General features: G+C 52.1%; 1 protein-coding gene across 1 annotated transcript; it reads right to left on the bottom strand.

Annotated features, from left to right (window-relative positions):
* Nucleotides 1–6,490: 6,490 nt before the first annotated feature.
* On the bottom strand, nucleotides 6,491–17,885 carry MIIP (migration and invasion inhibitory protein). Its single transcript, XM_010346508.3, is given in 11 exon segments — nucleotides 6,491–6,649; nucleotides 6,651–6,677; nucleotides 6,998–7,132; nucleotides 8,532–8,628; nucleotides 8,767–8,896; nucleotides 9,367–9,431; nucleotides 9,532–9,640; nucleotides 14,355–14,439; nucleotides 14,826–15,173; nucleotides 15,426–15,621; nucleotides 17,815–17,885. Coding segments are annotated over 10 exon segments (1,170 nt in total). The 5' UTR covers nucleotides 15,540–15,621; nucleotides 17,815–17,885; the 3' UTR covers nucleotides 6,491–6,589.
* Nucleotides 17,886–18,403: the final 518 nt, after the last annotated feature.

Genomic DNA, 18,403 nt, shown 5'->3' with positions numbered 1-18,403 from the left:
GCATGTAAGGTGTGTCAGGAGTGTGCCCAACTACCAGAGTCCTTCTATGCAGAGAAATGAAAGCTTTTGTCCAGATACCTTCACAAGACAGGTAAGAAACCAGGCTAGAGGGAAGAACCAAATTCTGGAACACAGTGTAGCCAGTACTTACGAAAAAGCAGAAAACAAAAGCATTTCAATGAAGGAAAATAATGCCATCTCTGTTTTCAGGAGGCTTCGGTTCTTACAGGGGAGAGATCTTACGAAATGCATCTCACCATTAGTTACTTAAAACTACTCAGGGGCCACTGGACACAGCGGCTCACGCCTGTAATCCCAGCACTTTGGCAGGCCAAGGCAGGCGGATCACAAGGTCAGGAGATCAAGACCATCCTGGCTAACACAGTGAAACCCTGTCTCTACTATAAATACAAAAAATTAGTCGGGCATGGTGGTACATGCCTGTAGTCCCAGCTACTTGGGAGGCTGAGGCAGGAGAATCACTTGAACCTGGGAGGCAGAGGTTGTAGTGAGCCAAGATCACGCCACTGCACTCCAGCCTGGGCGACAGCAAGACTCTGTCTCAAAAAAAAAAAAAAAAAAAAAAAATACTATTCAGGGGCCTTGAAGAAGAGCAGGGAGGCAGGCTGTGGGATGGTAGGGGCAGATCTGAGAACCCAGAGGTTCAGGGAGGACCTCTTGAAAGAAGAGACACTCAAGCTGAGACATACATGGATGGGGCAAGGGTGGGCAACAAGACGAGCATCCAGAGTGACCCCAAGTTGCAGGGCTGAAGGGCCCAGGAGAATTAAGAATGGCTTGCAAATGTCTGGGAAAGTAGTGGGGACATTCACCAAACAGAACTGTGTGGGTGCCGCAGACCTGGAAGACATGGCCGCTGCCCTAGGGGCCTCCTGTGAGAAACTGACCACCACCTGCGAAGGTCTGGCCTGCAGACCCTGACAACGATGATGAATGAATGCACTCTCACACCATTAAGGTGATTCAAGTGGGCTAGGGATGGTCCTTGGCTGCTTTCAGAGGGCAAAATGTAACCAATCGACCAAAACGCCCTGTCCATCCACACATTTATTCATAACAAAGGCTCTAAGTTAACATACCTGTGGATAATTAACATGGTTAAAAGAATTGTTTTACAATTGATAAAAGCTTTAGGCTCCCGGTCCAGAGTAAACACTACTAATGGGTAATTCCCCTCTGATCTCCCCTTGAGAGGACCATCCAGCACAAAGTTTACATGACTAAACAGTTAGAGACAAAGGGATGTGGGGTAAACAGACTTAGACTGGGAAAGCCCCTTACGGTCCCTATCTTTTCCCTAACGTGGACCTGAGGCCTTTGGCCTGTCCCAGTAAAACCTTTCGGCCTTTCAAAAGGTTTGAGACTGATCTATAACTTTCCCTAGTATTTCCTTAATATTTTGCCAGCCACTTGAGTGAATCTCAACACTCCTGCCTCGGACTTCTTGGGTAATTCTTCAGAATTCTTGGGAATTCTTCGTAATTCTTGGGACCCCTTCAACTTGAATAAGCCTGTAGCCTATGCTGAATCAGTCCTAAGAAGCAACCGGAGAGGCAGCCCCAGGCCCATGGCTTTCTCAAGCACGTCCCTGCAGTTCTCAGGAGACCAGGGGCAGGGGCTCACGCCTGCAATCCCAGCAGTTTGGGAAGTCAAGGAGGATGGATCACTTGAGGCCAGGAGTTAGAGACCAGCCTGGCCAACATGGCGAAACCCCTTCTCTACTAAAAATACAAAAATCAATCCAGGTATTGGAGGCAGGTGCCTGTATTCCCAGCTACTTGGGAGGCTGAAGCATGAGAATCACTTGAACCCATGAGGCGGACGTTGCAGTGAGCCAAGATTGCACCACTGCACTCTAGACTGAGCAACACACTCTGTCTCAAAAATTAAAAAGAGAAAAGAGTTCCCAGGCAACCAGACCTGAACCTCATTGGTTCAGGCCATGGTCTTCCTAACCCCGCCGACTGCTCCAGATGGCCCCAGCAAGGCTGCCTTCTGAAGAAACAGCCGGGGACGGGCAGAGCACAGAGCAGTTCATGGGACGATGGGAGTTGTTTGGTGCCACACAAAGAGTGTCATTCAAGCTATGGCATCACAGTTTTCATTCAGTGCAGCATCTGGAGACTTTGGGCTGTGATTCTTGTGCATGGAACTGACTGGAAGCAAGTGGGAAGTCTTCTAAAGTTTCAAAAGAACTGTTTTTCCAGAGAAACCACTCACCCTGATGCATTACAGGCCCCGTGGCAGTGTTCCAGCCTGCATGATGGGAAAGAAGTATTTCTCTCTCTCTTTTAAACTATACACAGGAGTGGGAGCATTTCTCTCTGGGTTAGGCTGTTGCTGTTTTGGACTTCTGTTACACATGGCTGAACCTATAAGCTGATCTTAGCTTTGCAGATTTTGTAACTTTTTTTTTTTTTTTTTTTTTTTGAGACAGAGTCTTGCTCTGTCCCCCAGGCTTCAGTGCAGTGGCACTAACTTGGCTCACTGCAACCTCCACCTCCTGGGTTCCAGCGATTCTCATGCCTCAGCCTCCCAAGTAGCTGGGATTACAGGCATGCACCACCACGTCTGGCTAATTTTTGTATCTTTAGTGGAGATGGGGTTTCACCATGTTTGCCTTGGCCTCCCAAAATGCTGGGATTACAGGTGTGAGCCACAGCACCTGACCTAAATTTTGTAACTTTATTATTTTTATTTTTCTTGAGACCGACGTTTCACTCTTGTTGCCTAGGCTGGAGTGCAGGGGCACGATCTTGGCTTGCTGCCATCTCCACCTCCTGGGTTCCAGTGATTCTCCTACCTCAGCCTCCCAAGTAGCTGGGATTACAGGCATGCACCACCATATCTGGCTAATTTTGTATTTTTAGTAGAGACAGAGTTTCTCCATGTTGGTCAGGCTGGTCCCAAACTCCTGACCTCAAATGATCCACCCACCCCAGCCTCCCAAAGTGCTGAGATTACAGTTGTGAGCCACAGCACCTAACTTTAAAAAAAATTTTTTTTGAGATGGAGTCTCACTCTGTTGCCTAGACTGGAGTGCAGTGGCACAATCCCAGCTCACTCAAACCCCGCCTCCCAGGACTAAGCCATTCTCCTGCCTCAGCCTCCTGAGTAGCTGGGATTACAGGCAGGCATCACCATGCCCAGCTTTTTGTATTTTTAGTAGAGACAGGGTTTCGCCATGTTGGCCAGGCTGGTCAAGAACTCCTGACCTCAAGTGATACTCCGCCTTAGCCTCCCAAAGTGCTGGGATTACAGGTGTGAACCACCAAACCCGGCCTAAATTTGTAACTTTTGTTTGACAGAATAGGCTTCTGGATTTTCCTCTCCCTCTGGCTAAAGAATTTCTAAAGAAACCACTGACTCCTACAGGTTCTCTGACCTAAAATTATACATGGAACAACAACAAAGCAGAACCACTAAAACATGGGACAGAGGACTTGACTTCTCCACAGAAGGTACAAATAGGCCTGGTGCAGTGGCTTGTGCCTGTAATCCCATGTTTTGGGAAGTTCAGGAAGGAAAAGCCTGAGGCCTGGACAACATAGCAAGACCCTGTCTCTATTAAAAATAAATAAAGATGTACTACTGAACTTAAAAGTTTAAAAAAAGACCATTAATAATTTTAAAAAATATATACGAATGACCAATAAGCACATTAAAAGACACATGGACACAGGGAGAGGAACATCGGACACAGGGAGGGGGACATCAGACACAGGGAGGGGAACATCACACACCGGGGCCTGTTGAGGGACAGGCGGCTAGGGGAGGAATAGCAGGGGGTTGGGGGATAGGGGAAGAATAGCATTAGGAGAAATACCTAATGTAGATGACAGGGTGACAGATGCAGCAAACCACCATGGCACGTGTGTATCTATGTAACAAACCTGCACATTCTGCACATGTACCCCAGAACTTAAAGTATAATTTTAAAAAATTAGGCCAGGTGCAGTGGCTCATGCCTGTAATCCCAGCACTCTGGGAGGCCGAGGTGGGCGGATCATGAGGTCAGTTCAAGACCAGCCTGACCAACATGGAGAAACCCCATCTCTACTAAAAATACAAAAAGTTAGCTGGGCAGGCTGGGCGCGGTGGCTCAAGCCTGTAATCCCAGCACTTTGGGAGGCCGAGGTGGGTGGATCACAAGGTCAAGAGATCGAGACCATCCTGGTCAACATGGTGAAACCCCGTCTCTACTAAAAATACAAAAAATTAGTTGGGCATGGTGGCACGTGCCTGTAATCCCAGCTACTCAGGAGGCTGAGGCAGGAGAATTGCCTGAACCCAGGAGGCGGAGGTTGCGGTGAGCCGAGATTGCGCCATTGCACTCCAGCCTGGGTAACAAGAACGAAACTCTGTCTCAAAAAAAAAAAAAAGTTGGCTGAGCATGGTGGCACATGCCTCATGCCTGTAATCTCAGCTACTCGGGAGGCTGAGGCAGGAGAATTACTTGAACCTAGAAGGCAGAGGTTGCGGTGAGCTGATATCATGCCATTGTACTCCAGCCTGGGCAACAAGAGCAAAACTCTGTCTCAAAAAAATAATAAGTTAAAAATAAATAAATAAATAAATAAATAAGATGCTCAACTTAGGCAGGGCATGGTGGCTCACGCCTGTAATGCCAGCACTTTGGGAGGCCGAGGGGGGAGGATCACCTGAAACCAGGAGTTCAAGACCAGCCTGACCAACATGGAGAAACCCCATCTCTACTAAAATACACAAAATTAGCTGGGCATGGTGATGCATGCCTGTAATCCCAGCTACTCGGGAGGCTGAGGCAGGAGAATCGCTTGAACCCGGAGGTAGAGGTTGTGGTGAGCCAAGATCGTGCCATTGTTTCCAGCCTGTGCAACAAGAGCAAAATTTTGTCTCTAAAAAAAAAAAGACACTCAACTTCACTAATCCTTAGGAAAATGCAAATAAAATACACAATGAGATACACTTCACATCCATTAGTATGGCTACTATGGCTGGGCGTGGTGGCTCAAGCCTATAATCCAAGCACTTTGGAGGCCAAGTCGGGCAGATCACCTGAGGTTGGGAGTTCAAGACCAGCCCAACCAACATGGTGAAACCCCATCTTTTTTTTTTTTTTTTTTTTTTTTAAAAAAAAAAAGGATGGCTACTATGGAAAACTCAGAAAATCGCAAATGTTGTTGAGGATGAGGAAAAACTGGAACCGCTGTGCATCCCTGGCAGGAAAGTAAAAACAGTATAGCAGCTACTCAAAAAATTAAAAATAGAATGATTGGCCGGGGTGGTAGGTCACGCCTGTCATCCCAGCACTTTAGGAGGCTAAGACAGGTGGATTGCTTGAGCTCAGGAGTTCCACACCAGCCTGGGCAACAGAGTGAAACCCCTTCTACACAAAAAATGCAAAAAAAATTAGTCAGGCATGGAGGCACGTACCTCTAGTCCCAGCTATCTGGGGGGCTGAGGCAAGAGAATCACGTGAGCTTAAAAGGTCAAGGCTGCAGTGAGCCAAGATGGCACCACCACACTCCAGCCTGGAACAAAGTTAGATCCTGTCTCAAACATTAAACACCATAAAATTACCTTCTGATCTTGCAATTCCACTTCTGGGTATATACCCAAAAGAATTGAAAGTAGGGACTCCAAGAGACTTTGTTTCTCCAGAGAGAGGGAAAGGTTTTTATAGCTTCATAACTCCAGGAAAAAGCCCCAGGACAGCATAGTCCCGTTCCATCTTGAAACCGAGAAACCTTAGAGAAAGCTCATGCCTCGTTTCCACATTTTTCCATTTATAAAAACAGGAATTTCACATTATGCAACCAGCACATACAAGAGACGAGTGAAAGACAGGACACTGCCTACTCATCCCAGACTGGACGTCTGCGCTGTCTGCTAACCTTGCCTCCGAATCACTGTCCAGCTCTCAGTTTCCTCATCTGTCCCTGCTGGGATTCTGAATGTCCCACGGCTCCCAGGGCTGAACAAGAGACGGGAGTGGAGGAGCCACATGACCTCAGGGACTTCTAGAGAGCCCCTCTATCAGTGGATCCTGGTTCTGGGACCAGGAAGGAGAGAGCTCAGTCACTCAATATGACCCACAGCTTCAGCGGAGGCCCTCGCTGAAATGACTTTTTAACAATCTTGAGCCTGTCTTGGGGACCATCTGGTGGAGGCCATTACCCAGAGCTGGGGATCTGCAGAAGGAGCCAACCTTATGGTGACAGACGCACACTGCCCAGCCCCAGTGGTCACAATTTCTTCCTTCTGCAAGTGCCAGGAGGGCAGGCGGAGAGGCCAGAGTGCCTTCTGGGACCCAAGGGCGTTAGCAGGGTAGATTCAGCACACGGGGGACTTGAGCTGCAGAGCGCTGAGCTTTATTTACAAACTTCTACAGAATTCTCTCACCCTCCACCTCAGGGTCCTCCCTCTCTGGACCCCAGGCGGCAGACAAGCCTGAGCCAACCGACCAGCCCAACCTAGGACAGCGGGGTCTGAGCTGGTGGACAGGGGCTTCCATCTCCTGGGTGTGCCTGCCAGAGGGGACAGGCTGGAGGCGGTGGGAATGCTGTCCTCCTCCAGGGGTCAGTCCTTAGGGCTTCTGCCACGGGATGTGGGGCTGAGAGACCTGGAGCACTGACCAGATCGGGGTGTGGGGGCGGCACCTGCATTGGCAAGACCTGGATGGCGGATGGGGAAGTCTCATGGGGCCACTTGAAAGGAACAGGTCATCCCCAGTTCCAGCCCCATTCCCTCCTGGATCTTACAGTCAGGGTGGCCTTCCTGGGTGGAGCAGGGCAGGCCACAGGGAATGCAGGAGTTCCAAGGGATGGCTGGAGTCAGGGCAGGGGGTGGCTGCGCCCCTGCAGAGAGACACTCCCAGGCTCCATCCTCCCCACCCCAACCTTACCCCCCAGGGGGCTCTGCAGTCCCCAGGCCTGCTCCAAGATCTCTGTCCCTCTGGGGGGCAGCCCAGGCTAGGATGCCATCTGGATCATACCGGGCGAAAAGGGCTGGTGCCTGACAGCTTCTGGTGCTGGGCCTCAGTGGAGACAGACGACCAGAGGTCCAGGCTCTTGGGGGCTGAGCTTTTCTCGGACTTCGGAGGGAGAATGTCCCAGCCCAGCAGGCAGTGCTGTGGAAAGCAAGGGGTTAAAGGTGCCTGGCCTGGGGCAGGCTCCCCTCCCCAGGGCAGGGAGGAGGGACTGTGCCCTGCCATTAGGAAGGAGGCCCCACCAGGTCAGGGCCTGTGTCTATCCATAAGATTACCCCATGCCTCCCCTGCCAGCTTTTTTTTTTTTTTTTTTTTTTTTTTTTGAGACAAGTCTCACTCTGTTGTCCAGGCTGGAGTGCAGTGATGTGATCTTGGCTCAATGCAACCTCTGCCTCCTGGGTTCAAGCGATTCGCCTACCTCAGCCTCCCAAGTAGCTGGGACTACAAGTGCATGCCACCAAGGCCAGATAATTTTTTTGTATTTTTAGTAAAGACGGGGTTTCACTATATTAGCCGGGATAGTCTCAATCTCCTGACCTTGTGATCTACCTGCCTCAGCCTCCCAAAGTGGTGGGATTACAGGCGTGAGCCACTGTGCCTGGCCCAGTCCTCCCCTTTCTTATCCCTGCAGATCCAGCCATCCCTGGAGCCCCGAGAGCTGAAATGGGAGGACAGGACAGTGACAGTGACATTCACAGGGCGCTTCCTACTGTGGGCTTTCCTTTAAGCGCCCGAATGGATTACTTCACTCAACAGCCCCACCTACCAGCCAACATCCCTGAAGATGGTGTAGTTATGTCCATCTTAGGGACCAGCAAACTGACTTTCCTCTGTATCCTTCTCCTCCTCTGACCCCAGCCGCCCCACCCTCAATTTAGGAGTCGGGTGGAGGAGAGTTGCTCCTCCCACCTCAGTCTCCCAAGTAGCTGGGACTACAGGCATGCACCACTATGCCCGGCTAATTTTTGTATTTTTATTAGAGACAGGGTTTCACCATGTTGGCCAGGCTGGTCTCGAACTCCTGACCTCAAGTGATCCACCCGCCTCGGCCTCCCAAAGTGCTGGGTATGAGCCACCTCACCCGGCCTAGAAAAAAACATCTGTACGGGAGGCACTACAGAAGCACAGAGACCTAGGTTCGAATCCTAGCTCTTCCACCAAGGCACCTCCCCTTCTGCTTTGGTCTCCCCACCTGCAGGGTGGGGGTACGGCAGTGCCTGCACTGCTGGCTGCTGTGGGGGCTCCATGAGCTAAGCCCCCTACGGACTGTGCCTGCAGCACACAAGAGTCCAATAAACAGCCCGTTCATGTCATGCCAGCCTGCAGGCAGATCACCCTGGAAGCCCCGAGTACATGGAGTGGGGGTCCTACCTTCCTCAGGGAACAGGTGTGGGTCATGGAAGAGGCCCAGCCTATGATCCAGAAACTTGGGTGCTCACCCTTGCTGAGCCTAGCTTTGCTCTGTGACCCTCCCTGGGGACCTGGGCCAGTCTGAGCCAACCCTGCCCTCATCGCCATCCAGCCCCACGTGGTTGCTCACCCGGGGCAGAGCCAGCGTGTCTGAGGCGTCAAAGCTCTTCCGTCGGTGGATGAGATACCGGTGCGGGGGGTCCAGGATCGACATGGGGATGCTTACCCTGCATGGGAGTGCAGTGGGGGACCCCTGAGGAGCCTCCCGGTGGTTGGGAGGTCACACCCAGGCCCATCTTTACTCGTCTCAAAACCAGTGGTTCAGGCTCTGCCCCTCCAGGTGTCCTAATGCTCTGGCCACTCACCTGACCTGTGCCGGCTGCACCAGGGTCCCAGAGCCCCGCTGGTCCCGAGGTATCCTGCAGAGGCGGCAGGGGGTGCCAGGATCCACAGGCACCGGGAACAGGCGCCGGTTGACACGGTAACAGTACACACCTGCGAGGCCCACGAGAAGCCACAGCTCCCTCTGAGTCAGGAACCCAGGTCCCCAGGCCCTGTGCTGCCCCCAGCGGCCGCCAACCACACAGGGGCCAATCCCTCTGGGAAGCAAGTCAGGCCATTTCCTCCTAACCCCTTTCCTCCTAGAGCCTGGGGCCATGCCCTAAGGGGAGGGAAGAGACATCCTCCCGGGGCTCTCGGGAGCTGGGATGGAGCCCCCCCAGCTCGGGGGCTGCTGGGGAGGGTGGGATGGGGCCACACAGGGCAGCCCCCAATTTGGAGCCCAGGCCTTAGCTCACCCCACCCCTACCAGGGCTTGGCCAACCTGTCCAGACCACAGGCCTTCTTCCCTGAGTCTCAACACCTCAGGGGCCTCCCCAGGCCCCAAACCTCAAATGGGACTGCTCTGGGACAGGGGAGGCCAGGGCAGCAGGAGGCTGGGCTACTGCCCGAGGGCCCACACTCACATTCATGGTCTTCCTCCACACTGCTGCAGCTGCCGCTGCTCTCATGCAGGCCTAGGAACTGGGGTCTGAGAGGGCGAGGGGGATGAGCAGGCAGGGGATGGATCCGCTCTGCCGCCCTCGCCCACCCTCGCTCACCCTCGCCCACCCTCGCCCAGCCCTGCTCACTCAGGGTGGCTGCAGATACACTCCTCCTTGTTGGTTTCCCGAAACTCCTGCAGCTTCGAGAAGAAGTCCTCAGGCTGGCTTAAGATGGAAGTGCGGGTGTCCAGAGACCCTGGAGTTTTGTTATTGAGAAAACAGGCAGTCACCGGAAGCAAATGTGGGCTAAAGGTAGAAATGTGGCATCGGATGAGAAATAACAGACTGCGGCTTTACCCTGACTGCATGTAAGATTCTCTCACTGGGCCTCAGTCTTCCCATCTGTGAGTGGGAACCATGATGGTGCCTACCTAACGAGCTAATTGTGAAGGGCAGAGGAGTCAGCGGGAGGAATGGGGAGCACAGCTGGGAGCAGTGCCCAGTGCAGTGAGCATGAGACACAACCAGTTCCCAGAATACTCCTGCATGTTCAGGTTCGTGGGGAGGGGCAGGATGAGGATGCGGGACAGAGAGGGAGAGGATCACAGGAAGCAAACCTGGAGGAGCCAGGAGCAGAGAGGTGGAGCACACCAGAGCAGGGCCAGGGTCCAGAGGGCAGCCTGGATGCTCACCTCGGGAAAGGTGGGGGAGCAGAGCACATGGACCAAGAGCAGGCATTGGGAAAGGCGCCCCCATTTTCCCAGAACCAGGAAGGAGGGCAGTGAGCTGAGAGTTCAAGAAGTCCTCAAGGGCAGGGCCTGTGTCCCTGCCACCACTTGCTCCCAGCAACTCCACAGTGCACCTGTCTTTGCTTTTTGAGAGGGAATCTTGCTTTGTTGCCCAGGTTGGAGTGCAGTGGCGTGATCTATGCTCACTGCAACCTCCATTTCCTGGGTTAAAATGATTCTTCTGCCTCAGCCTCCTGAGTAGGCTGGAATTATAGGTGCCCACCGCCACATCCAGTTATTTTTTTGTATTTTTAGTAGGGACAGCGTTTCACCATGATGGCCAGGCTGGTCTCCAACTCCTGACCTCAAGTGATTCGCCCATCTTGGCCTCCCAAAGTGCTGGGATTACAGGTGTGAGCCACCATGCCTGGCATGGCCTCCTTTCTGCTCCTGCCACGTCTGTGGCCTTATATACCCGAGCATATTAATCCCAGCACTTTGGGAGGTGGAGGCTGGTGGATCACCTGAGGTCAGGAGTTCAAGACCAGCCTGGCAAACCTGGTGAAACCCATCTCTACTAAAAATACAAAAATACAAAAATTAGCCAAGCGTGGTGGCGCACACCTGTAATCCCAGCTACGTGGGAGGCTGAGGAGAGAGAATCGCTTGAACCAAGGAAGCAGAAGTTGCAGTGAGCAGAGATCACACCACTGGACTTGAGTCTGGGCAACAGAGCAAGACTCCATCTCAAAAAAAAAAAAAAAAAAAGAAGAGGCCACGAGGCTGGAAGAAAGAAAGACAGGAGGTTACATCATGGGGCCAGCAGAGGCCAGATCATGCCTCATAAGTCTAGATAGGGATTCTGGATTTTATAGTAAGTGTTGGGAAAAGCCCATGGCAAGGTTTGAGCAGGGGTGACCACGATCTGAATCCCATGTTTAAAAATTCCTTCTGGCTGCTATGTCAAGAATAATAGTGCACACTTGAGTCCCTGGCAGCATCATTCATAACAGCCAAGAGATGAAAACCATTCAAGTGTCCATCCATGGATGAACAGATAAACAACATGTGGTATCTACATACAACGGAGTAAGTATCACTCAGCCTTAAAAAAGAAGGGAATTCGGCCGGGCGTGGTGGCTCAAGCCTGTAATCCCAGCACTTTGGGAGGCCGAGACGGGTGGATCACAAGGTCAAGAGATCGAGACCATCCTGGTCAACATGGTGAAACCTCGTCTCTACTAAAAATACAAAAAATTAGCTGGGCATGGTGGTGTGTGCCTGTAATCCCAGCTACTCAGGAGGCTGAGGCAGGAGAATTGCCTGAACCCAGGAGGCGGAGGTTGCAGTGAGCCGAGATCGCGCCATTGCACTCCAGCCTGGGTAACAAGAGCGAAACTCCATCTCAAAAAAAAAAAAAAAAAAAAAAAAAAAAAAAAAAGGAAGGGAATTCATGCCTGTAATCCCAACACTTTGGGAGGCTGAGGTGGGTGGATCACAAGGTCAGGTGTTCGAGACCAGCCTGACCAACGTGGTGAAACCCCATCTCTATTTAAAAATACAAAAATTAGCCAGGCATGGTGGCATGCAACTGTAATCCCAGCTACTTAGGAGGCTGAGGCAGGAGAATCGCTTGAACCTGGAAAGCAGAGGTTGCGGTGAGCTGAGGGCACATCATTGCACTCCAGCCTGGGCGACACAGCGAGACTCCATCTCAAAAAAACAAAAAACAAAAAGGGAATTCTGGGCCAGGCATGGCGGCTTACACCTGTAATTCCAGCACTTTGGGCAGCCGAGGCAGGCGGACCACCAGAGGTCAGGAGTTCAAGACCAGCCTGGCCAACATGGTGAAATCCCAACTCTATTAAAAATAAAAAAAATTAGCCAGGTGTGATTGTGGGTACCTGCAGGTGCCAGTAATCCCAGCTACTTGGGAGGCTGAGGCAGGAGAATTGCTTGAACCTGGGAGGTGGAGGTTACAGTGAGCTGAGATCGTGACATTGCACTCCAGCCTGGGTGACAAGAGTAAAACTCTGTCTCAAAAAAAAAAAAAGAAGGGAGTTCTGGACAGGTACAACAGCTCAGACCCGTAATCCCAGCACTTTGGGAGCCTGAGGCAGGAGGATAATTTGAGTGCAGGAGTTTGAGACCAGACTGGCCAACATAGTGAAACCCCATTTCTACTAAAAACGCAAAAATTAGCCAGGCGTGGTGGCGCACACCTGTAATCCCGGCTACTTGGGAGCTGAGGCACAAGAGTCACTTGAACCTAGGAGATGGAGGTTGCAGTGAGCCGAGATTGCACCACTGCACTCCAGCCAGGGCGATACAGTGTGACTCTGTCTCAAACCAAAAAAAAAAAAGGGAAGGGAGTTCCCACACACACTACAACATGAATAAACCTTGAGGCCATTATGTGACATAAAATAAGCCAATCACAAAAGAGCAAATACTGTCATTTCACTTATATGAGGTCACTAGAGGAGTCAAATTCAGAAAGTAGAACGGTGATGGTCCAGGGCTGGAGGGTTGGGGAATGGGAGTAATTATTTAATGGGGAGAGAAGTCTTTGGGAAGATGAAAAAATTCTGGAGGTGGATGTTGGTGGTAACAGCTCAACAGTGTGGATATACTTGATGCGGCTAAACAGTACACCTAAAAAATGCTACAGTGGTAAATTTTGTTATGTGTTTATGTTTTCTCTCTCTCTCTCTCTCTCTCTCTCTCTCACACACACACACACACACACACACACACACGAAAAGGACAGAGATGGGACATAAGCCAGGGGGAAACTGGCCAGAAGGCAGCTGAGGTTGCTGTTGGAGACAGCTGGGCAGTAATGTGAAAAGAGCTGGCATTGGTATGGAGTTGGGCAGAGGCCTGGCACATAACAAATGCTCAAACATACAACAGCTCAGACTCATTCACTCACTCAACAGATGCACCGTCTCTGTGCCTGAGGCCAAGAGAGCAGACATGGCTCAGAAGGTGCTCAGAGGCTGGTATGAAGGTAGTAAGTTATTTGCAATTGATGGCTCACAGCCAGTGACAGACCAAACTCTTTGTTCTATTCTTTCCCCCGTCTCACTACTGTTCTTGTCTCTTTTTTTTTTTTTTTTTTTTTTTTGAAACAGAGCCTCACTCTGTCACCCAGACTGGAGTGCAATGGCACGATCTTGGCTCACTGCAACCTCTGCCTCCCAGGTGCAAGCGATTTCTCCTGCGTCAGCCTCCCAAATAGCTGGAACTACAAGGCACCCGCCACCATGTCCAGCTAATTTTTTTATTTTTAGTGGAGATGGAGTTTTACCATGTTGGTCAGGTTGGTCTTGAACTCCTGACCTCATGATCCACACACCTCAGCCTCCCAAAGTGCTAGGATTACAGGCTTGAGCCACTGCGCCCGGCCTGTCTTGTCTTCAAAAAAAAAAAAAAAAAAAAAACAAAACAAAACAAAATGCCAGGCATGGTGGCTCATGCCTTGTAATCCCAGCACTTTGGAAGGCCAAGGCAGGTGGGTCACCTGAGGTCAGAAGTTCAAGAGCAGCCTGGCCAACATGGTGAAACCCCATCTCTACCAAAAATACAAAAATTAGCTGGGCATGGTGGCACACATTTGTAATCCCAGCTACTTGGGAGGCTGAGGCAGGAGAATAGCTTGAACCCGGGAGGTGGAGGCTGCAGTGAGCTGAGATCACACCATTGCACTCCATCCTGGGTGACAAGAGGAAAACTCCATCTCAAAACAAATAAATAAATAGTTAAAAAAAAAAAAAAAGAAGAAGAAGGTAGGGCTATGGGGGGTGGTGGCTCACTCCTGTAATCCCAACATTTCCGCAGGCCAAGGTAGGTGGATTACTTGAGCTCAGTAGTTCGAGACCAGCCAACACTGGCCAACACGGTGAAACCCTGCCTCTACTAAAAATACCAAAAATTTGCCAGGCCTGGTGGCGCTTGCCTACAATCCCAGCTACTCAGGAGGCTGAGGCACAAGAATCACTTGAACCCGGAGGTGGAGGTTGCCATGAGCTGAAATCACACCACTACACTCCACCCTGGGCGACAGAGTGAGACTCTGTCTCAAAGAAAAATAAAAACTGAAGGTGCTCCCCAAGGAAGGTGGCACCATCAGAGAAACAAGCAGCAGCATGGGTGGAGGCTGAGACAGGAGCAGAGAGGCGCCCAGGCCACCACCTCCATTCCCAGGCAAAGTGTGTGCAGGGCGGAAGCAGGCCTTACCTGCAATCCAGTCATAGCCCAGGTACGGCCGGAGGCGCCAGCTCCTCTCAGGCACTGCAGACTCCTCAGAGAAGGTCACCCTGGGCTGAGGAGGGAGGCACAGAGGGACAAGGGCTAAGCCAGGAGGCCCGGCCCAAGGAAAGCCACACCTCAAGGGACAGAGACTGGGTCTTAACTTATACCCTGACTTGGAGCCCAGGGCTCAGCCAAGGGCACAAGAGCAGAAGGAAATGTCTGGCCCCACTTTATGTGTGACTGTGAACAAAGCCTGGCCTCTTCCCAAAGTGCTGTCTGAAAAACTCAACAGCTACCACTTACGGAGCATTTAGGCTGAGCCGGACCCAACTCACAGCACCTCCCAAGGGCCACTTACCCTGCAAGGAGGCTGCCCTCAAGCACATGTTTCAGATAGGGAAACTGAGATGGCCCAGGGAAGCTCCCATCAGCAGATGTCCCACTCTCCCACGTTACCTTGGACAGCTTGCTCTGTTGACTCAGGATGGACTTTAGGGCCTGTGCCTCCTGGGGTCCCGGATCACCCAGCTCCACTGAGGGCTCTGGGTGCCTCAGGCTTGAGGTGCTCAGCGAGGGTGCTGAGTGGGGTCTCGGTCGGCCCTGGGGCTCCTGATGCTGGCACTTGGCAGGTGGGAGAGAGGCCACCCTCAAGCTGGCCACTTCGCAGGGGTCCCCTTGGCAGGCATCTGGTGGGGGCCACACAGGGCATGAGCCCCGTGAGTAGGAGGTGTCCGAGGAAGTTGAGGATGACTCTGGGGTCGATGGAGCCTCTGAGTTGTAGCTGCTGCTGGATTCTGGGCTTGACTAGAGAGAGAGGCCGGGTCACCCAGAAGCGGCTGCCAGAGCCTATCCCCCGGGCCTGCGCCAGGCACCAAGGCCTGCATCATCATCCTGCTCCAGCCTCAGCAGTAACCACGCCAGTCTCTTCCCTCCCAGCCCTCAGTGTCCCCATCATCAGTAAAATGGGTGTGTTGGACAAGATGAGCCTGGAAGCCTGGATGCTCACCTGAGGGTCAGGGAGCCCCTTCCTCTGGGGTTCCCAAGGTGGGCACGCACCTCTGAGGCTGCCTTGGCCACTGACTGCCGTACAGCATCCTGCCCCGCCCACAGCTGCCTCAGGAGCTCCAGGTTGAGCAGTCGCAGCTGTGTCGAGTCCTCGGCCTCTACCATCCTGGGCCTCCCGTAGCAGGTGTCACTGGCCCTTGGGCCGCAGGATGTCCTCAAGGCTGGGTTCCAGGCCCAACCCTTCTACCTGAAGTCAAGAGAGCAGGACACAGGGCTCAGTAGGGTGCCCTGTGGTGCCAGACACCCCCATTCGACAATCATCAACCGTACTGCCTCAGGCAAGTCATTGAACCTCTCTGTGCTTCAGTTTCCTCATCTGCTAGACAGTAACAATATCTACCTCATACGATTGCTGTTAGAATAAAAGAAAGCATGTTAAGCCTGAGCAACATAGTAAGACCCCCCATCTCTACAAAAAAAAAATTTTTTCATTAGCTTGGTGTAGTGGCACTTGCCTGTGGCCCCAGCTACTCAGGAGGATTGCTTTAGCCTAGGAGGTCCAGGCTCCAATGAGTCATGGTGGCATCACTACACTCCAGCCTGGGTGACACAGCAACAGTCTGTCTAAAAAAATAAAAAATATATATATAGGCCGGGCGCGGTGGCTCAAGCCTGTAATCCCAGCACTTCGGGAGGCCGAGGCGGGTGGATCACAAGGTCAAGAGATCGAGACTATCCCGGTCAACATGGTGAAACCCTGTCTCTACTAAAAATACAAAAAATTAGCTGGGCATGGTGGCACGTGCCTGTAATCCCAGCTACTCAGGAGGCTGAGGCAGGAGAATTGCCTGAACCCAGGAGGCAGAGGTTGCGGTAAGCTGAGATCACGCCATTGCACTCCAGCCTGGGTAACAAGAGCGAAACTCCATCTCAAAAAAAAAAAAAAAAAAAAATATATATATATATATATATATATAAAATATAAAACATATATATATAAATATATATATATATAATATAAAACATATATATATAATATATATATATATATATATATATATATATATATATACACACACAAAAAGGCGCAGTGGCTCACGCCTGTAATCTCAGTATTCTGGGAGGCCGAGGCAGGTGGATCCCTTGAGGTCAGGAGTTTGAGACAGGCCTGGACAACATGGGGAGACCGCATTGCTACTAAAAATACAAAAATTAGCTGGGTGTGGTGGTGCATGCCTGTAATCCCAGCTATTTGGGAGCCTGAGGCAGGAGTATTGCTTGAACCCAGAAGGTGGAGGTTGCAGTGAGCTGAGATTGCACCACTGCACTCCAGCCTGGGCAACAGGATAAGACTCCATCTTAAAAAAAAAAAAAAAAATAGCTAGGCGTGGTGGTGGGCACCTGTAATCCCAACTACTCAGGAGGCTGAGGCAGGAGAAATCCCATGAACCTGAAAGATGGAGGCTGCAGTGAGCAGAGATCATACTACTGCACTCCAGCCTGGGTGACAGGCTAAGACTGTCCACACACATACAATACAAAAAACAACACAGTACGATGCTTACAGTGGTACATAGTATGCATTCAATAAACGTCTATTGTTACCAAAATGGCTGGGGCCAGGGCATGCTGCCTTTTTCTTGGCTCACTGCAACCTCTGCCTCCTGGGCAGTGGTTTGGACAAGACTGCTTTATAACTGGTGAATCCAATACAAATCAGGTTTCAAAAGGGATTCTTCCCCCTTTCCTGCCTTCCCTTTCTCCTTCACTTTCTTTTTACATATGAAGAAACCAAAGTTCAGGGAAGTTAAACAACTTGCCCCAACTCACACAGCTAGCAAGAGGCAAGATCTGAACCAAAATCTAACTCCAGGGTCCATGAGTCCAGGGTTCTTGGGAAGCCTTTCCGCCTCCTCCTCCCAGCCCTTGCCTCCCACCTCTAGGGATCATCAGGATTGAGTGCAAGGTCTGGAGCAGAGAGAAGCAGACTACCCTGGAACCTCTCCACACGGATATGACCCTGCAGGGCTGGGGGGCACGGAGGTGCAGTCATAGGGGGCCAACTGCTTGATCCGCAGGACGAGGATCCCAGCCCCCACCCCTAACTGGCCAAGTGGCTCTGGGCCACACCCCTGTAGTCAGAGGGTGGCCGTTTTCGCACGGGGTCAAAGGGCACAGCTGGCCTGCCCTCCCCTGGCCCTGGCCACGCTTTCGAAAGGGAAACGCTGAACAGAGGCACCGGGAAAGCGACACTCCAGAAACATCGGGGCTGCAGAAGTAACGGAGGCCAAGCGGGCAGACGCCGAGGCGGGACCCCAGCAGAGACAGACGCAGCCTCTCCTTCTTTTCCACTGCGACCCCGGAGATCCCCGTGGGAACGCACGTGGGGCCTCCGGCCGAGCCCTTCCGCCCCGCCCCAGTCCCGCCGCCCCGTACTCACCGCGCAGAAGTCCCCCGCCCGCGCCACAGCGGCCGAAGCTGCTGGAGCTGCTCCCAGTCGCCGGCTGGGGGCGGAACCTCCGCCTACAGTCCTGATTGGTCAAGTGTGGGGCGGGGCCAGGAGGCCCAGCGAGCGTTATTCGGCTATCAGACGCGGCAGTTTCAACGTGGGGCGGGGCCAATGGCGGAACTATACAACCAATTGGTCAATTTTTGAAGCCGGTCCGGAAGTTAATTCCCGGAATGGGACGGGCCCCGGAAGGGCGGTCTCCGATTGGTCAGGCACGGACCTGAGATACGCGGCGTTCGGCAGCGGCAGTTTCAGACTGGCTCCGAGGCCGGGGCTCGGCTCAGGTGACGATCTGGAGCTGCGGGGTGGGTGGGGCAGGCGGAGGGCGACCCATCGTTTCATACTTTCATTCAGGTTTTTAGCGAGTGCCCGCTTTGTGCCAGAAGATAAGGACTATATAGTAGACAAGAATATGTAGTATTGGGGCCGGGCGTGGTGGCCGGCGCCTGTAATCCCAGCTACTAGGGAGGCTGAGGCAGGAGAATCGCTGGAATTTAGCTACTAGGGAGGCAGAGATTGC

This window comes from Saimiri boliviensis, chromosome 11 (genome assembly GCF_048565385.1).
Source record: "Saimiri boliviensis isolate mSaiBol1 chromosome 11, mSaiBol1.pri, whole genome shotgun sequence".
NCBI lineage: Eukaryota > Metazoa > Chordata > Mammalia > Primates > Cebidae > Saimiri > Saimiri boliviensis.
The sequence above is the reverse complement of the archived record's forward strand: the minus strand, read 5'-3'. Positions and strand labels throughout refer to the sequence as shown.